General features: G+C 34.3%; 1 protein-coding gene across 1 annotated transcript; it reads right to left on the reverse strand.

Annotated features, from left to right (window-relative positions):
• Nucleotides 1–965: 965 nt before the first annotated feature.
• On the reverse strand, nucleotides 966–13905 carry LOC120072659 (phosphatidylinositol 4-kinase beta 1). The gene is made up of 16 exons (XM_039025094.2): nucleotides 11841–13905; nucleotides 11280–11471; nucleotides 11127–11175; nucleotides 9288–9420; nucleotides 8650–9139; nucleotides 8223–8303; nucleotides 8021–8140; nucleotides 7503–7572; nucleotides 6334–6431; nucleotides 6144–6248; nucleotides 4941–4994; nucleotides 3993–4136; nucleotides 3798–3851; nucleotides 3618–3692; nucleotides 1921–2004; nucleotides 966–1832 (listed from the first exon to the last, which is right to left on the reverse strand). The coding sequence occupies exons 1-16, from the start codon at nucleotides 13269–13271 to the stop codon at nucleotides 1731–1733; spliced, it is 3282 nt and encodes a 1093-aa protein (XP_038881022.2). The 5' UTR covers nucleotides 13272–13905; the 3' UTR covers nucleotides 966–1730.
• Between the last annotated feature and the right edge of the window lie 1601 nt (nucleotides 13906–15506).

A 15506-nucleotide genomic window follows, 5' to 3' on the forward strand; every position in this document is an offset into this window, starting at 1 on the left:
AATAATAATATTTAAATACCTTTTAAATACTTTTGAACTCAAAAGGTACTCGAATCTTTTGACTTTTAACTAATTGGACTAAAAATAAATAATTGAGGGAAGCATTTTTAGATTTATACATCTTTTTAATTATTGATTTAATTTATGACATCATTTTTATAGTGTTAACATTTATGCTACTTGATGTATATAAATTTGTCTTACGATAAATTCATATGATAAAAGTTTAGAGGAGAAATGAGCTAAAAAATTATAATAGAAACAAAATCAACTTGTCTACTATAGAATTAATTTATTCTTTGATTACCTACCAACTTTCTTAATAACTATCATGTCAAATAAATTTACAACCAACCACTTTTTTTCACACACTTCTTTAAATCATTCTTGCCCTGAATGAAAATATGTTTTTCGTTGGACAAAGATACTAAAACCTACAATAAAAGACTAATAATAAAATGCTCAAAAAGAACAATATTAATAAATAAATAAAATCTCGGTAACCATTTTATTTATTATTTTTACTTTTGAAAATTAAATCTAGACTATTTATACCTCCCCAATTTTTGTTTTGTTATCTACTTTTCCCTGTTTAAAAACCAACCACAAAAGTAAAGAACCAAATAGTTGAGATTGAAGACATTGAAAATTGATAAATAATGGATTGTGAGTTTTTGAAGAAGAGGAAAGGCATGCAAAAACTCTCCACCTCAATAGTCAAGCCTTTTGCTTTTTAAGAAATATATATTCTGTCTCTGATTAAAGCTAATGTGAAACATCCCAAAATTTAAGTATAAATCTTCCATCACAATATCATAATATAGTAGAAACACCAAGCATTTATGCTATTGGCATAATGATTAGTTAATATGATTGCATAGATTGCTAACAAAAATAATGTCCGTTCCAACATGATAAGGTATTAATGTTAAACTCAACACAATAAACATGAGAGGAACAGCAGAGATATCAATGCCACTGAAACTCATCATATACGACTTGATCAAATTAGAGAATTTTCCAAATCAACAGCACAAGAAACAGACACTAATGCACTGAACAAACCTTTTCCTATCACAACAACCTCTTTGGTACAACTAGTGTTGAGAGGATCAGACCAAGTTGGGAAGCACAGATGGGATCCAAACATCTCAAGAATGTAAAACAAGATAAAAATAAACCTTTATGTAATGCAAGAGATTTTCGTTCCATCACCAAGATGTGCTAGCACTGATGCCTATTGCTCTGCGTTAAGTACTCCAATGTGTAGTTGCAATCACGATATCGTTAAGCACAGACGGTACAGGCAGCAATGGCAAGTTCAAGGTCTGTCTTCTCCATTGAAAACTGCAATTATTATATACAAGGTATGCTTTTTTGGTATACAAGGGAAGCTGAATCTGCTCTCCCAACAAGCAGCCATGTTATGCACTAAATCAAATGAGAAAGTTGAAACTTAATACTGTTCCAGCCGTTGATCAGCCAGTAGTACCTTCCATCAGCTAATAAAATCACTGATTCAATCCGCTCGTGTAGAAAAAAACAGGTCATGCACCAACAGCAAAGAATCTATTTTGACATCCAGGGAAACTTTGGAGCCACTCCAACAGAAACAAACTAGCCTTAAACTGGTAGTTGATTAGAGATGTAATCTCAATCGAAATGGTTCACTAGGCTGGCAGTCTCAAATGGTAAAACAAAGACACCAGAACCACCGTGGAAATCTAACCTCATAATATTCCATTCAAAACTCTTTGATAATAATCATACTGCCGGGTTCGCCATGCATCTAAGCTGCTACTGATAAGTGAAAGCACTAAAGAGACACATTGCTGCGTGAGAAAGAGTTTTGCGGTTAGTACTCTATCAAATGCAACATTATCCAATACAACTTACAAGCACAAGTAAATAAAATAGAACCTCTTCGGTCAAACTGAGATGAAATCGTTTTCTGAGATTCTGAATTGTTCGCGGGCCACCTTTGAAGCATGGAAATCCAGAGTCCTGATTTCAATGTGGAGAAAACAAATGAGTTAACAAAAACAGGTTAACAATCTTGACTCTGATATCATATTAAGCATGAGAGAAACTAATGTGTATTTTTAATGAAATGGGCTTATATATAGTCACAGGTAATACAAGTGTCAGCAACTGAATAAATAAGCGACAAACTCTCAACGAATGTACAAGGCAAATAACTCTAATACAAGTAAGAAAAACATTCTTATAATCCTACCCTGCTTATATATTTGCATGTTTTCGGTTCAATGATTGTCAACATTGTCTATTAGAAGAATGAATGATTATCTGCCGGAGATATCAATATGCCCTGCCCCATTACTTGAAGATTTTAAATGGTGGTCTTGATTTTCTTATATGAATAAGAACTAGCACTCTTGTGCTTCACTCTGTAAAAAGCATTTGATTCTTCAGTCGCCGGCATCATTTGAGGGCCTATGATTTCATAACACTATTGTTCCAAGTTTCCTACTTGTTTTCAATTATTAACGAAATAAATGGCATTCAACCATATGGTCTTCAGATTAGCATCAACTATGATACATGATTTCATAACACTATCGTTCCAAGTTTCCTACTTCTTGTTTTCAATTATTAACGAAATAAATGGCATTCAACCATATGGTCTTCAGATTTGCATCAACTATGATACTAAGTACTGACAAACTCCAACAAACAATGACTAAGCTTTCAGAACCTGACTGGCAAATATAAAGATGAATATATAAGAAAACATAAAAGTAAAGGAAAAAATCATGCCTGAATAACAGTACAGTTCGTATTTCAATTATCTAAAATATTACTTGCGTATCTTCCTTCTATTTTTGTCTTCCTTTTTTTTTTTTTTTTTTTTTTTGTAAACAAAAATTTCATTGATAAGATATTAAGGTGAAATTACAAAAGGGGTCATGTCCAATAGATTACAAAAAACTTCTCCAATTGGTCATATGGTTGGTTAAACTATAGTTACAATAAGGGAAGCTTGGTTTACACCAACTAAGATTAGTTAAAACTATAGTTTTTTTATTAAAAATAAATAAATAAAAAATAAAAAATAAAAAACCTTCTGTTTTTGTCTAATAGATTACATATAAAATATCATGATTTTTCAAGAAAGAAAGAATCTTATAAATGAATTGTTATTTCTCATTTCTTAAGGTTGAAATACTAGAGAAAAGGTAACATAAAACTTTTAATTATCCAATGCATTCATGTTTCTTTTTTCTTAAAAAAAAAAATAGAGTACAAGAAACAAAAGAATGGATATCAAATGCACTCGAACAAAGATGAAACAATAAATAAAAACTAATCAAGAAAGAAGGAGAAGAAAAGAAAATGAAAAATATTATCTAACATGACCACAATTTCTTGGCAAGGGAGAATAGAATTCTGGATTACCTCCACAACATAGAAAGATTCAGCAGACTTTACCACTCAATAATTTAACAAGAAGTAATTATTTAACATTTTTCAACTGAAGCTTTTTTTTTTGGTGGGGGGATAAGATTCAATCAAGAGCTTCAGTTCAGTGCAGAAATCAATATTGGGCATAAGTGAAAAAAATAAATAATAAAAAATAAAATAAAATAAAAATCTACCTGCAACATCTCAACGAGAAGAATAACACGTTCTGCATGCTTACGGCATGTGAGAAATCCTTGAATGCATAAAACCTGGTTTCAAGGGCAAAAGCAACAATAAATTCAGTCCACTTTATGCATTATGTGAAAGATGTGAAGAATATCAAGGTCTCAAGAAAAAAGAGGGTTTATGATTACTTTAAAATAATCAAAAAACTCGCTCGGAACTCCTTCAGCATCAGAATCCATGACCTAGCATTAATATTCCAATTATTTCACAATTTAAAAAACAAAAATGGAATGATCACAGGATGTCAAATAATCAAAAAGAAAAAAGTGGAAAGATACATGTAGGCTGTCAGCCAAGAATGTATCATATAAAAGTGAACATACCTCCAGGAGCTCCCGGGTTAATTTGAAAGGAGCACTCTCAAAATTTACCCCGCCAGGTGAGTTAGAGAGCATGAAGCCAAAGTCGATATGTATTATATGACCCTCCTCATCCAATAGCAGATTTCCATTGTGCCGATCTTTCACCTAGTAAATGCAGCAGGAAAAACCAATAAGAGGACTCAACAAAGCCAATTTATTATTCTTTTCTTTTTTGTGAAAACGGAAATAAAAATAATATCATTGAATGAGAACACTACGGGGAAAAACAATCTTCAACATGCAAAACTTTTTAAGCAATAGAAAAAAAAAACAGTTATGCGTTAGAAACTAAAATGATGTCTCCCTTCAGTGGATGAATTGGCAACAGCACGTCAGCACCTTATATCAATAAAATGAGGGGCTAATTGCTATAAGCCATTGTTAATAAATATTCTCAAAGCATCTGCATCTACTAAAAGGGTTCTTTCGACAATCATGGAAGCAAAGTCATCTTAATTCACAAACTTAATTTTCGGGTATGAAATTCTCGACATCAATTAGGAAAAACAGGCAAATGATCTAGTTGTAAGAATAAACTATAGGAATGGAGCTTCTATAGCTGAACAAACAATGCAGAAGATAAAATCAACGACAGTTTAACAATAGTTCACTCACTCTACAATGTACTAATGTTCCACCATTTTCCAATTATAATTTGAATACTATAATTTAATCATCATACACTTTCCAATAACAAAATTTATCGTCACTTTGATATAGTAACGATTAAAAATCATAGAAGCGTGAACTCTTATCTAGTCTCTAGCCAATAATGAAATAATTGGAATGATTGTATATAAAAGACAACCAATATTGAATCAGTAAATTAGAAAATAGTTCTCAATGAAAGCTTGTTTCTTATTCTTATTCTTATTATTATTTATAAAAAAAAATTGAAAGACATAATACCTGCAGAAGGTAGCAGACGAGGGAATATCCAGCCATACTTTCCACGAAATTCCTCTGTTTAGAGTTCAAACAAAAACAATATAAATCACAAAAGCATTGAAAAAATAAGAATGGAATATTAGGTACACAGAGTCTCAGTCTGTATCCATCATTCTTTTTGTTATAACGAGCTGAACTTCCATTGAGAAGAGTTTGGATAAAATGCAACAAAAGAACAACCCCATTTGCTTCTAGCAAGTATTATATCAAAAATTCATTCATAGTTCCAAAAAAGGAAAAAAAAAATAACAACAATAATAATACTACTATTATTATTATTAAATCAAATTATAAAAAAACAATATAGCGATCCAGTTTCAATTGATGAATGCAATACAAGTTACAACACCCATCTTGATATTCAATCAAAGTGTATATGCATGCATGCATACGTGAAACATATCTATATATATATATATATATATTAGATGTTAGGAGATCTCAGTCCAAAAGGAAAGCCAAGGTTCTGAAGATTCTAGTGACCATGACTATTTTGTAGAAAGGACTTGGTTGGAAAGAGGCCGACAGGACTTGGTTGGAAAGAGGCTGACAGGACTTGGTTGGAAAGAGGATGACATAAACAATTTTAAAGATAATAAGCATCTTGTTACAAAGTCAAGTTCTTCTTATGAGAACTTCAGTCGCGAAAGAAGAGTGAGTCAACCATCTTTGAAGATAAAAAATAATCTTCCACTCATCTAACCTAATGTTGATTTTATTCTCATCAAGAACAGAATCTCTGAAAGAGGAGCTTTATCCTCATGGCTTTCCCTCCAAACACAAATAGCAATACCAGATAACTTTGGAAGTATCTCTCTCATTCCTGTAGTTATCGATCATTAAAACAACAGATGTATACAAGTTAGCATTCAAATCTGAGGCCAACTCAAAGGTCCTTACATGTTTCATCCAACACCCAAAAGATGGAACCACCATATTAGCAAATTGCAATAGAAATGTAGAATTTGATTCTTACCAATTTTTGAACCTTCAATAAAACCATCACTCTATACCCCATAGAATTTAAAATTTCAAAAAATTGGAAAGAAGGAAAACTAGAAGTCCAAAAGAGAGCTTTCGAGGGAATCCTAAACATACAATATCAAGAAACTGTAATTAAAAATAATACCTATAATAACAATAATAAATAAAAATAAGGGGTACCTGGGCAAGTTTAAAACTTGGGGAGTTTTCTTCATATTTGGCAACAAAGAACTCACGCAAACTAGTGATGCCAGGATATCTACTTTTGATAGAATGAAGTGACGCCTGTAAGAGAAATAGCGGTGATCTGCATAGTTTTTATTTTCTTTTCCATTGTCAAATTTAACTTAACAAAATAGTATAAGATTACCGTATCTGGAATTGTCTCAATAAGAGCCGTGTAAGAAGAAGTAACTAATACTTCATAGGGTCGTAACCAGAGAGGAAGGCCAGCTTCTTGAAATATATCTGGCGTCAATGAAAAACAAAGATGTCAAAAGCAAAATAATTTACAATAATGCTCTATTATTAACATTCTTGCAGCTGAAACAAGAGAATGGAGTTAATTTTGGCTTCTTCCAGACAATTTAAGGACATGATGGAGACGGAACTTGATAATCCCCCTTTTAGTAATAGGCTTCAGACATTAGATTCTTTGGCAAGTAGCAATCTTCCTAGTTTTATTATTTTTCTCCCCAATTTATAGCTAAAAAACAGTACAGTTTTAAGGGAAGCTGAGAAATTGTAGGACTTCTGACATGAAGGTTTAGAATGCAGCACATGTCAATATCTCTCCCGGGATTTTTTTTTATTATTATTATTATTGAAAATAAAACATAACTTTTTATTGAAAAATTAAAAGAGACTCTTCTCAAAAAAAGAAAAAATGAAAAAGAGACTAATGCTCGAAAATACATTATTAATATCTCTGGATGTTCTTTATGGACTGTTTTCTATATTATCCTCCTTTTCCGATTCTTAAATTGAATCAGTCTCTTGTGATTGTGTTTTGTTCTTTTCTTTTCTTTTTTTTTTTTCTCTTCCTCTCTCTTCCAGATTGCTCCGTTGTTTAGTTATTCTGTTTCTAGGCTTTTCTTTTATACTTGGAAAGATGGACTGATTCCATAGGAAGAGGGAAAAAATAAATTATATTGTTTTTTCAAAAAAGGAAATTCCTTTTTCAATTCATTGGTATCCTGACCAAACATGAACATAGCTCAACTGGCATGAACTTACATTATCAACCTCGAGGTCTGAGGTTCAATCTACCATAATTCATTGGTATCCTAAAAGTTTCCCAATACTTTCCCATCTAAAGATTTTTATAACCATAGAAACAAGGAAAATAAAACCAATCAATTAAGAAATTAACAAAACTAATATGAGCTATCAATAACTTATTAAGTAACTTAATTAAACTATTTCTCCTACCAATTCCCTGCATTGATCTTCTTTCAATATCGAAGTTTAGCATAGGGATGCCTTGTCTCCTTGGCTAAGCCAAGGGATTGAACATGAAACCCTGAAAAGTGGCCATACCATAAAAGTGTGAAATAAGTTGCACAGCAAGATGCTCCTGTCTGCAATCATCTCCACTCTTCACAATGACCTATGAAAAGAAAAGAAAATAATACATAAATAAATAAACAATGGCAAACCTGGATATCCATAAACTAACTGGATCTCTAAAAAGTCTTTTTTTACTAATATTATTATTTGGTAAGAAACCAACCTTCCATTAAGCAATATGAAAGAAAAGAATAACTAAGGGCATACAAAAAAGGAAACCCAAAACCTCCAGAAAGTTACTGAGTAATAGAAGATCATCAAGGGATTACCGTGCTTAGTCACATATTGATATGTCATCAAGTTGAAGGAAATCAATAATAATAGTTAATACTCGTGATATATGACAATTTATAATTTATGCCAAAATGTGCATGATGTGGCAATACAGACGGACAGAATGAAAATCGACGAAATGTGAATTTAAATAAAGACAGAATGAAAATAAGTGTTGAATAAAATAAGATCTGAAAAACTGAAACAGAACTTACAGAACGCAAGTCCCAACCAGATAACTTTCCAAATTCTGAAGCTTTGCGTATCCTTTCTTTCTTAACTGACCAAAGTTCTCCAGATAAGGCGTCACTGGCCTTGGGTGTGCTGCCATTTGCCTATGTTAAAAAGAGATCTGTAAGCTCTTAAACTTCCAAAATCACATGATATAGAAAAATATATCCATTTTTCAGTCTTTACCCTCGGCTGTGCATCTGATGAATCCTGACCAGCCCCTTTTAGAGGGAGTCCAGGAGGTGCCTCGCCTTTTGCTGCTGCAGCCTGCACAAGAGGAGCAGCAACTTGATTGAAGGTAAAACAATTTGAGGGTATGACAAACAAATGCAAAGAAAGAATCATCTCATGCCAGCCTACGAATTATAGCTAGCATTCCATCCTCTAATTTGATTAACCATTATGATTCAATCTATGGTTCCGTATTCTTTCTCCCTCATAAGCAGTTCACCACAAGGATTGCATTAACTAGAGGCAGGACTTCTAAACGTCTATTACACATACACGAAGTAAAATAATTCTAAATTTAAATCCGTAAGCAACTGGTGACAATGATGATGATTATTATTGGTGTGCACTTGCATAAGTGCTATTTGCAAATGCCAAATCTCACCTTTACTTCTTCTATAGCTACTGTACTTGGGACCCGGCGGTGTTCCCTCCGACGTGGTGCTCCTTGTACTTCAATGTCTTGCATTCTAGTTCCAGGATCAGCTGTGAGAACAACTCTCACCCACTCCAAGTCGCTGCTAGAAGCTGCTCCTGAACCATGAACAACATCTGCTGTACCATGTTGACTTGATACAATTTCAGCGGGGTCTGAATCAGTTATTTCAGTGTTCTTTGACTCATTCTTCAGTTGTTTCTCCACAGAAAGTTTCAAACTTACAAATTTCACTTTTGCATCTGACTTGTGCGACATTGCTTGATCAATTGCTTGAGCAGTAGAACTTGACATTCGATCAGTACTATTCCGGTATGCCTCTTGAGTTGTCCACAATGGATAGGCCCAGGGAGGTGGCTTCGGTAATAATGCATCTCCATTTGCTAAAGGAATTCCTCCTCTAGATAGTTTTTGAGCACTGGATGCATCCTTTACGTTGCTAAAACAATTTGGGAGAAAAAAAAAACAAAAATGAGATAAAGAGACAAAGTGGTCAAAATCTTGAATGTTAATATTAAAACGACTTGGATGGGTTCGCAATCATAACTGTAATTGACATCAAAGTAGCTAAGCCTGCTGGAACTTACTTTGGAACTTCACTTTTCAGTACTTCAACACATATTAAGTAAGGTGCTTTTTCCCTAGAGTTGAGAAGCACAGCTTCATCCTCAGGAATATGGACAACACGATACATCCCCCTTCCCATAGGAAATGAAACGCCTGAAAATACAACCAATATCCAAATAATCAAGAAGTTCAACTTCCAGAACAAATTTCTTGCAGTATCATAACATTTGCTAGAACACGGAGAATTCACCCATTGGCCATCAATAGGCAAACGAAAATGTGAATTCGTATAAAAGGAAGGCAAGGCAAGGAGACAAGACATCTTTCTGCTAACACGAAGCAAGGAAATTACATAAAGGAGACCCAAACACGACTAACTCCTAGCTTCCCCCACCACAACAAAGAGAGAGAGAGAGAGAGAGAGAGAGAGAGCGAACAAAAGGCTCTACTTTGACCCTTGAAATATCTAGTTTTCTTTCCATCAAAGAAACCAAAAAGAGCCCCGTGGCATTTTTCCAAATAACTATTGAGTTTCGTTAATCCAGTGGCTTTAGGGATAGCTCATTCCCCTTTTTTGTAATGAACCTTTTAGAACAATATACTCTCTCCTTTCTTATGTTAAAAATAATAATTATTATAAAATTGTATAAAAGATGATTTTCCGTATTCACCAAATAAGACCTCAAGGAGCCTGGGGATAATCACACAACTATTTGGTTTTAGACTCCTATAGGAAGACATTAAAGCAAACCATAGAGCACACAACTCTCAATAACTCTCCGACCCTCCAGAGATCCTCTGAAATTTCACCAATCTCTATCAAAAAGACATTTCACAAAACAGCCATAAATAAATAAATAAAACCACTTCATAGAACCCTTCTCTTACTCCAGACGGGTGTATAAAGTGCTGATATCTCTAGGACGGCACCAAATCAAAATTCAAAATTGTAGCACCAAAAGATCAACTGGAGCAAAATAGACAATTACAAACCTGAATACAAGCTCATTTCCAACTGAGCATGTGAAAGAACAACGTGACAACAGCACAAATATTTGCATTTTTTTTTTTTTGATAAGACAAATATTTGCAAGTTTCACCTAGTGACAGAAATTTATTCATAGTTTTGAAGATCTAAAGAAAAGATTTTTCTTCTACTTGGGGTTTCACTTGTCATTCCTTCTTCCATATACTGTCTTCCCCTTTTCCCTCCACTGTTGCCCATGTTTTTTCTGGAAGGTTAAAATCCAAAGAAGGTTAGAGTCTTTGTGTGGCAGCTTTTACATGGAAGAGTTAACACCATGAATCACGTTCAAAGACACCCTCCCTTCGTTTTATTCCTGCAATGGTGCATTCTTTGCAAGAGGCACAAGGACGACCCAGATCATTTGTTTTGGGGATTGTCAGTTTGCTCACTACCTTTAGAGATACTGGATGAGATTGTTTGGTGTTAATTGGGCTTGGCATAGAGATGGTAGGACTTAGGTGGAGAAGGTGCTTTTGAATTCTCCCTTCCGGGGGATGTGCAAAATTTGGTGGCAGACTCATTCCCTTGCAATTTTTGTGGGTCATCTGGAATGAAATAAATAATAGAATTTTGGCGAGGTTGAGAGAATCAAGTGAGGAAGTTTGGGAAGTGGCTAGATTTAATGCATCCTTATGGCATCAAATACAAGAACCTTTTTAATTATGCCATTTGGAATTAAATAGAACGTTGAGAAATAAAAGAATGGTATTATTTTTATGGAAACTTTCAGATCGTTTTGAATAATATTAGCATTACATGCTACATGTTGCACTAAGAAAAAGAAATGCTTCTAAATTGGCATCATATAGATACCTTATAAATAAGATCATACCTCCATTATTTTGAGCCTCGGCTACTTTTAAATTTATTTCTGCAAGAGACTTTAAACAAAATGACAAGAGATGTATGAACTATTTCAGTAAGAAACTCAGGGAAAAAAATGTAAGAACATAAGAGGTCAATTGGCAGAAAAATTATAAACAACCTCTCGAAGTGCACTTTTCCGGTCTTCAATTGGAAATACATCCACTAAACCATATGATGTCTCACATAAGGAGTGAACAAAGTCCAATGACTCGTGATAAGCTCCTTTTCTGAACTGAGATGCTGTACTATTTGGAAGTGGAGGCTTAACATTTGACTTCTCATTTTGCTGTCTCGGGGAGCCCGGGTGCTTCTATAAAGTTATGAGCATACAATTCAGACTAGGGTGCCAAAAAGTTGTAGTAAAGATCAGGCAACTGATGCAGTGAAAACCTTAGGTGTTCAAATATTGCATTATTTTGTCCCCTTAGTGTTCTCTTAAGGGAATGTTGAGGAAATTTAGGGCAGCATTTTTTTTTCTCTTGAATTCCTCTTGGTTCGATTAGCCTAAGTTCCTCTGTAATTACTTTTTCTGTTCTATTATTGCCAATTTGGAGTCTTTTTTAAACTTCCAAGTGATATCACCTTATATTTCACTATTAGAAAATTGTTTATAATCATAGAAAAATAAACATAATTCTTTCTTACAGGAAAAGGAATTAGAGGCCAATAGTAAAGGTACCTCATTGTGCTTCTTCAATCCAAAAAGCTCTGAGTCTTCAATTGAACGCTCCCGATCTCGAAACAACTTCCGAAAAAAATTTTCTGTACCTCGACTACTTTCAGGCAGGCTATCTATGTTACTGTTTTCATTTAATTCAGTACTTTTTGCCTCCTCCGGATGCACCCGAAACAGTCTGCGAAACAATGAGAAATCTGAAGGCTCTTCTTCCTCCACATTCCCATTGGCATCTTCAACCTTATCAATTATATCATTTTTGTCCTCAATTTTATCCTTAAAAAGTTTACGAAAAAACCCTTCCTTTTCATCATCTTCCCTGGATTTAGAACATTTTTCTTCAGAGTTCATATCATCTTCATTCCTGTCATTTGCATCTCGCTTATCTTCGAACTTATCCTTGAAAAGCTTTCGAAAAAATCCTTCCTTTTCATCATCCTCCCCTGACCCAGACTTGGAAGCTATTTTATCAACAGATTCATTCTTGCTATCACGAAACAACCTTTTGAAAAAACCCTCTGAGCTTGAAGTCACATCCTCATCTTCTCTACTGTCCCTCAGAAACCTCTTGAAAAAACTCTCTCTTTCAGAGTCATCGTCATCTTTTTCTGATGACTTCCTGAAGAGCAGAGTATCACGAATCTTAGAACCTGAGTCATCATCATTTCTACTGTCCCTTAAAAGCCTCTTGAAGAACCCATCTTTTTCAGTTTCATCACCATCTTTATCTACTGACTTCCTAAACAAAAATGCATCTCTAACTTTTGGGCTTGGGATAAATTTCTTAAAAATATTGTTCTCGTCGGGCGATAATTGACCAGCATCTTCTTGCCAATTGTTCCCTGATGAAGGCGAGAATGACATGGACCTTCGGTCAGGTGGAGAAGACACAAGGGACAACAACTGCTGTTTTGATGAAAATAGCTTATTCAAAACCTGGTTTTTGCTTCCAGGGCTCATTGATTCTCCCTGAGGTCGGACAAGAGGCGGCCATTCACCCATCAATGTTGCTGCAATCTGACACTTCTCCTGAATCCTACTTATCCCATCAGTATCTTCAGAGTCATCAAGCTCAGCAGCTAAAAGCCAATGCACCTTCATAGCTATATGAAGCGACTTCGAGCACATATCAATTACAAATTTATCCAACGATGGACTAGGCTTATGCACCATCATGTAGCATATCTGAAACAAATAGCTCTCCAAACCCGATAGAGGCAGCGTATACATTCTATTACAGAGATAATCACGAACCCCCGAGTGTTCATGCTTGTAGAGATAGCTAACAGCAATCCACTCACAGAAAAAAGCCGAGTCAAAGAACCGAATAAGCCAACCACTCTCGCCATTTTCGCTCGTCGTTGTGGCCCTGGAGGCGATCTCTCGTGGTGACTCATAAGAGTCACCACGAGCGAGTCCCAGAAACCTCACCATTCTCGCTCGATCATTATAAACCAAAAACCCAACTCAAACAGAACCAGAAACCCCGAAATCCTCTCAAAATTCAGATCACCACAACACACAAATCCTACTCAAACTTCCACAAACAACCAGAATTCCAAAAACCGACTGAGTTAAGACTCCAGAATCACTAAATTCCAACGCCTACACTAAATCACATTCGTCAACCAGAATCCCAATTTGTTTTTTTAAATAACAATAATCAACAACGAAGCGATTCCTTTAAGCCCCCCCTCAGAGAGGGGAAATGAACGGAATATGAAAAGAAACACCAAAGGAAGAATGTAAGTAAGTTGGTGAGGGAGAATCAAGCAGAAAAGGAGAGACGTGAATAGGAAACCACACACCTTGAGCAGGAAGTGAAATCGAATTGGTTGGAAACAGAAATTGAGGAAATGGCGCGAAGAAAAACTGAGGTTGATCGAGTGGATCTTGAAATTCCTTTGAAGAAATTGAGCGGCGGTGAGGGTAAAGTGGTGGCGGTGGTGTTGGGTAGTAGTGCAGAGATGGTGGTGAAGAAGAAGATGGTGGTGGTCGTCGAAGTTGTTGGAGAGAGAAAGAAAGGTCGAAGGTGAGAAAGAGAGAGACAGACAGACAGAACGTAAGTAATTATTATTTTTTCAATTTTAAATTTCTATTTTTTTAAAAAAATCCATTTTATTTTAATTACTGAAGCACGAAGCTAGCCTTAGTGGGGAAAATGGGGAAGCATTTTTTTTTCTTTTTTTTCTTTAAAAAAAAAAAAAAAAACTTCTATATTCCAAGCTAGTTTGCCTTTTGGATTTTAGTGAATCATCATTTGTCATTAAAATCATACCAAATGTTCCTAATTTCAAAAACTTGTATTTTAGGTCAAATTACGAATTTGTCTTTTTTAACTTTTAAGGCTGTAAAGATAACTTTAAAAAAATATATCAAATTTCAACCTATGATGTTTTAGTGAATGAGATATGTCTTAACCAATTGAATATAATTCAAATTAGTTGAATTATTATCCAAATTGAGCATAGTTTTACTCTGTAAACTTGTGTTAGCAGGTTTATGATTCGAATCTCCTACCTCTGATGGTAATTCAAAAAGAGTTGGTTGGATTATTGAAAATTGGCTTAATCTAACATTTAATTTCTACATAGTTTTTAGCATTAGCGTTGTTACATTTCATACTTAGGATTTGACACCTGATGACTATGACATTCTCTTGCATCCATGAAACTTGGCAACGTCATTCTTACTTATCTTGATATGCTTCTAAGAGTGAAAACTATGCCCATGAACCAACATGAGTCATTTCAGTATATTTTATCATCACTTCACATGCTTCATAGGAAAATTCTCGATAAATCACCTCACAAGTGATTGCTCTCTTAACTTCGGAGTTCATATAATTGAGTCATCCAATAAAGGTGCATCTCGTTGGTTAGGTAATAACTTTCAATTATTAACCATACTTTTCATATCTTGATGATCCTTTTCATTCAAATATGATCTCGATTCATTCATGTACCTTTCCTAAACTCGTGTTACATGTCACCAGCTTCCGTTTGATTCGTCCTCGATAATATGAGGGTGGAGACAGAGATTGTTTTTGGTTTTTAAGTAAAGAGTGACGTGTGATCCCTTCTTTTTTTGGTCAAATGGGCGTAGATATGGAGATGTAAGTTTAAACGTTTAATAAGACAAATGTCTAATGTATTAACTAATCGAGTTGTAGATGTCTAGCACAACGTGTTTATATTAAAAATGTTAGCTAGTTTAACATGACATGTTAGATCGGATTCACGAAGAAATTAAGTAGCACATACAACATCTATTTTTTTTAAAAGTAATGCATTGGGATGACCTTACTTAAATATGATATGTTCTATAGGTTGCATATCTATGTCCTTGAATTCTAGAAAAAAAAAAAACAATGCATTAGAATAAAGTTAAATTACAAGTTTGGTGTTTGTAGTTTCAATCTTTCAATCTCATCGATCCATACACCTTCAAAAGTGTCTAATAGATCATTGGTTTCAATTTGTAATTTTGTGACAAATAGGTCCCTAAACTTTGAAAAACATCTAAATAGATATTTAAACTTTCAATTTTATGTCTATTGGCTTCCCAAACTTAGGTGTTTAATAAATACTGAAAATTCCAATTATGTGTCAAACAGATCTTTAAATGTTTCAATTTTATATCTAAATGGGTCATCGATAAACTTTTAGG

Source organism: Benincasa hispida, chromosome 3, assembly GCF_027475165.1.
Source record: "Benincasa hispida cultivar pf3 chromosome 3, pf3_genome.v1.1, whole genome shotgun sequence".
In the NCBI taxonomy this organism is placed as follows: domain Eukaryota; kingdom Viridiplantae; phylum Streptophyta; class Magnoliopsida; order Cucurbitales; family Cucurbitaceae; genus Benincasa; species Benincasa hispida.

Excerpts from the sequence above, each read along its gene's own strand:
- LOC120072659 (XM_039025094.2), bottom strand. The coding sequence starts at position 13,271 with ATGGTGAGGTTTCTGGGACTCGCTCGTGGTGACTCTTATGAGTCACCA. Across the intron at positions 4,995-6,143 it reads CAAGTTTTAAACTTGCCCAG|AGGAATTTCGTGGAAAGTAT; the intron begins GTACCCCTTATT and ends AACTCTAAACAG. Across the intron at positions 4,137-4,940 it reads TCGTCTGCTACCTTCTGCAG|GTGAAAGATCGGCACAATGG; the intron begins GTATTATGTCTT and ends TGCATTTACTAG.